The 5350-nt window shown below is 31.1% G+C and overlaps 1 protein-coding gene across 1 annotated transcript; it reads left to right on the forward strand.

The window, feature by feature from the left end:
- Positions 1–2311: 2311 nt before the first annotated feature.
- LOC109793698 (dof zinc finger protein DOF4.6) lies at positions 2312–4044 on the forward strand. Its single transcript, XM_020353156.3, has 2 exons — positions 2312–2508; positions 3034–4044. Exons 1-2 carry the CDS (start codon positions 2485–2487, stop codon positions 3877–3879), a joined length of 870 nt encoding a protein of 289 aa, XP_020208745.1. The 5' UTR covers positions 2312–2484; the 3' UTR covers positions 3880–4044.
- The last annotated feature ends 1306 nt before the right edge of the window (positions 4045–5350 follow it).

A 5350-nucleotide genomic window follows, 5' to 3' on the forward strand; every position in this document is an offset into this window, starting at 1 on the left:
GTTGTTCAATTTTAACAAAACTTGATATAAACATATAAAGTGATATGAACTTTCAATTTAACGGTTGGATTTACAAAATTCACATTTAATATAAAGTTATTGAACAATGTAATACTTAGTAAAAGTTACACCAGTGTTATTATAACCCTTCTCATTTTAAAATATAAAAATTATTATTTAAACTTTTAAATTTATAATAGATAATTTAAATTGTATCATAATATTAATTTTAAATAGAAATAAGTAGATTGTTAATTATAAAAGTAAGTATATATAAATAAAGATTAGTTAAATATAGTATAATTATAATTATTGGTAATATAATTATTAAATATATTATTATATTTTTATAACAGTTCGAATACACCGAAATGAGAGGGATCCAAAGATAGTATAAGTATGAGATTGTATATTTGAGGATGACTTAAATGAATTAATTTGTACTACCTATACTGACAATATGCATATGTCTTTCTGTAGCTTATCTCATCAGAACTTCACAATTAAGCGTGCTTGACTTGGAGTAATATAGGGATGGGTGACCTTCTGGGAAGTTTTTAAAAAATTGTGTAATTAAGGACAAAACATGCTAAAAAGTGAAGTATTGTGAAATAGAATCCTCGAGAGGCCAAATATGAGTATTTCGTAGCGACCGAATTTGCAATGTCTATAAATTTTAATAAAATAAAAAATAAATCTTTAGCGACCGATTTATTCGGTCACTAATTTGGTCCCCATATATACACATCAACGACCAAAATCATTGCAACCATTTAGCGACCGAAAGACCGAAAATTTTTTGGTCGCTATATAGCTTTGCGACTACTTAAATTTGGTCGCTAAGGAAAATAGCGACCGATTTTAACAATTTAACAACCGATTTTGGTGGTCGCTAAATGCAATTTTTTTGTAGTGTATGAGCACTTTGATTACACTATTTACTATCTTATTTGTCCATATGATCTCTTCTATTGTTTAATATGAAATATTTTGAAAATATTAAAAATTATTATTTAAGTTGGTATTATTTTGATTTCACTATTTAACTTTCTTTTCTAAAATATCCAACTTAATTTCTCATCTAAGTTGGTGAGGGGAGGATACTTTTTTCTTCATTTAAATTTGCAAGGATAAAACAACTATTTAACTTTTAATTTTGATTATCTATATTTTTTAGTTAATAGACATAACTCATATAATGTCTCAAAGTTAATAATTAAAAAAAATGATATTTTGATTATATTTTCTTATTAACTTTTAGTTTTGATTATCTATGTAGTTACGTAATCCAAATTTTTTGTTCCCATACTTTTAGATTGAAAATTATTATCATTATCTTATATTGATAAAATAATTTAACTATTTATATACTATGATACACTAGCATTAATTTCTCTTATGGACATTTGATAGAAGGAAAGTTTTTTCCAGTTTGAAATTTGTAGATCCTCAAAATCAAAAGTCTTGAGAATTATGATTCTCATGAATGATTAAATCTATTTGGTTGGTATAAATATTTTTAGAAATATTTTATAAATTAGAGTTGGGAATTAAAAAACTTTATTGGATTAGCTAGACAAACTAATGCAACTTAATATTTTTAGCATAGTAAATTATTATTTTAAATTTAGAAATGTTAGATTCCCAAATTTGGTGAAAAACATATATAAAAACATTCCCAAAAAGTCATGTTTATTCAAATATATTTTTTTTGATAAACTAAACATGACAAATTAAAATTCTCAAATTCAAACTCTTGAAAAAGAAAAAAATATTATGTGTATCAAACATCTTTAATTCTATGTATACATATATAAACTATAAGGAAAGAACAATAATAAAAAAAGTGTGTTATAAACTTCACCTCACAAAATGAGGCTTATTCAACATTTATCTATACTAATTTGGTCTTAGATTTTCAACATATGCTCTCTTATGCCAAAGATTGACATTGTGAAATTTGTAAAACTAAATATTTGTAAAAGATCTAATAACAACATAATAAAAATAGTATAATAAATCAAATAACAATTAATAGTCACCAAAAAATTATATAAACTAATTTATGACATCACTGTCCATCAATGTCTAAATCTGATTGAAAATAAACGAAGATATATAGAATGAATGGGTTCACAACATCTGGTCATAAAAGAATCAACCGACTTTCCACTGTTATTGTACACCAAGACACTGATGAAGAACATTTGTTGACTTCCGTAAAATACTTTAATTTATTATATTAGTATGTTACATGCATGTACACCATTTTCCCAATTCGTGATCATATAGATTGGGAGCCACCAAAAGACTGTGCTACCCCCGTATATGCAATATAGCTAGCTAGTTGGCAAACACATGGTACCACCACTATTATCCAATTCTCAAAGCTTTCCACGCTTGCTTTTATGACCATCCTCTAAAGTTGGTGTTTTTCGTGTTTTCAAGACTTGTTGCCTTTTTCTTTTTCCTTCCCCTTATTCCATGGACACAACTCAGTGGGCACAGGTAGCACAAACCTTTCTTTGTTTTCTTTCCATATAATCATGAAACTTCTTCTGGGGTTGTGATTTTCAGACACAATTTGCAATATTATGTCTCCGATTTCGTAAATTATCTTGTTTATTGTAAACTATTCTTAGTGAAATTTTACTTTTTTCCTTAACTTTTCAGCTTCCAAGAGATGATTTTCAGTTCAGCACCCCCACAAAAATTCAATTTTTGTTGTTGTCTTATAAAGATCTTTCAATTATTATTATTTTTTTTTTGAATACTGCTATTGAAAGTACTGCACCTTTCTTTTTCTCTTCCTTTTTCCCCTTTCCACCATCTGCTGCTAAAGGAGTAAAGACTTAAACAAAAGTTAACATATATTTGTTTGTATTACCAATCTATGTTTCCTTGTCTTGTTTGTTTTCCTTACTCCTCCTCATGTTGCTTTCTCTTCCCCTTGAGTTTTTGAGTTCAATTAATTATGTTCTTTTCCTCTCTTTTTGTTTTTATTATTTCCAATTTTGGATAAATTAATTTCAGGGTATTGGAGTTGTTAACCCTATGGAAGGTAATTCAAAGCCTCCAATTATGGAGAAAAGGGCAAGGCCACAGAAGGATCAAGCTTTAAACTGCCCAAGGTGCAATTCAACAAACACCAAATTCTGCTACTACAATAACTATAGCCTCTCCCAACCAAGGTACTTTTGCAAGACTTGTAGAAGGTATTGGACAGAGGGAGGCTCTTTGAGAAATGTTCCAGTGGGTGGAGGCTCAAGAAAGAACAAAAGACCAACACCTGCATCCTCATCATCATCACCATCAACTCCATCATCAACTAAGAAGTTTCCTGATCTGGCAACCCCACAAAATTTCCCTCAGAATTCTTCTCAAACCCCAAAGATCCACCAAGGCCAAGATCTTAACCTAGCATATCCACCGGTTGAGGACTACAGCACCATATCTAAATTCATTGAGGTTCCTTACAACAACACTGAAGACAACAACAAGGCTGAAACTGAAACCCATCATCAAGGGGCTTTTCAAAATCTCACTCCCTCTTCCTCTCACTTTTCTGGGATCACTTCATCAAGGGGCTTGAACTCTTTCATGGCCATGCCGGTTTCAGATTCCAGCACAATGTATAACTCAACTGGGTTTCCTTTCCAAGACTTTAAGCCTGGCCTTAGCTTCAGTTTAGAGGGGTTTGAAAATGGCTATGGTGGTGATCTCCAAGGGATTCAAGAGGGTGAAGGGGCAAGGATCTTGTTTCCTGTAGAGGATTTGAAGTCACAGCAGATCACAAAGAATGCTGAGTTTGAGCCAAATAGAAGCCAAGGGGATTCAACTGGGTATTGGAATGGCATGCTAGGTGGTGGATCATGGTAGATATTAGACAAGTAAAGAACAAGGAGTTGTTCATTATTTTTAGCCCATGTTCTTTTATTTTCTTAATTTGGTGAGTGACTGTGTGAAGTGATCAGAACCACTAACAGATTAGGGTACATGGCTTCGGTTTTGGTTATTTAATATCCATTTCAATTTTTGAATTTATTTAATTTTTTTTTTTGGCTTATTTTCTCTGTAGATTTCAGTCCACATGAATGTGTGTATACATATGATTGTTAAGTTTCCTTTCTTTTTCTAGGCTAGCTTTAGCATGTATTAAGGGTATAGTTGAGTAAATTAATTTTTTAAAAATATTTTTAGGAGAGTAAAATAAGAAAAACGATAACAATTTTTTTTATATAAGTTAAAATTAACTTGTGTATAAGTTATTTTAAGAAATTCTATCAATTTTTTTAAAATGTTATTTTTAATTTATATATAAGTTATTTTTATTATATGAAAAAATTATTTCAATTTTTTTATTTCTCTTCTAAAAGAAATTATAGAGAAAGTTATATGAAATTAAAAATAAATAAACTGAGTAATAACTCAACCCATTTTTCACTATTTTTATTTTGGCTTTCCCACGTGACAACAACTATTATTCTTGGGCTTTTAACCAGGATCTTCACTCACGGTTTGTTTCTATCACAGCAAAGGTTGCCGTCAATAATAATATTGTTCCTTGTGTCACTTGTCTGGTTCCAAGAGAGATTCTGATGGAAATGGTAAGGAGGAGTGATGAATGTTTTTCTCCTTAGCTCTCCTTATGCATGGATCTTCTTCAAGGAAATAGAAACCAACGTGATGAACACTAGATGGAGGAGATTCTCGGATAGGAAGAAGGCTTAAGCCTTGGATGGAAGCATCCAAGCTTAAGGTGCAAGGGAAAGCTCACTTCAAAGAGGAGGAAATCCTAGAAGGGTTCCTAAGGTGAAGCTTTCTCTCATGGTGACTCTTGAACGAAATTTGGCTGAATAAGCTCTCAAATTTCATTATTCTCAAAAGTGAATACAAAGAGTGGAAGAATCACTTAAGTAAGGTTCCAAGTGTGCAACTTTGGGCGCCTAGATCCAAGGCTACATGTGGCGCCCAAAATTTGAATTCAAACTTGAAATTTGAATTCAAATTTTGGCTCCCATGTGCTAGTCCGAAAATTTAGGTGCCTAGATGCATTTAGGTTTGATTTGAGAGTTATTTAGGGTTAATTTGAGTGGCACATGTTCAGCCACCCATGGTGCTAAACATGTGACTCAAATGTAACTTAAATGACTTCCAAATTAAACCTAGTTTAACCTATTTTACCTATTTAAGTAATTCTTGTATATTCCTAATCTAATGACCTAAATACAATGGTCAAACAAATACAATGGAAAGGAAAAATTACAAGAATGAAAATGAGCCCAATATTGGGTACCAAAAGCCCAAAGGCCCATGAAGCCCAAAACTAGGCCCAACAAGCCTAAAACCT

The sequence above is a fragment of the Cajanus cajan genome, chromosome 9 (assembly GCF_000230855.2).
Source record: "Cajanus cajan strain Asha chromosome 9, NIPB_CcT2T_4, whole genome shotgun sequence".
Lineage (NCBI taxonomy): Eukaryota > Viridiplantae > Streptophyta > Magnoliopsida > Fabales > Fabaceae > Cajanus > Cajanus cajan.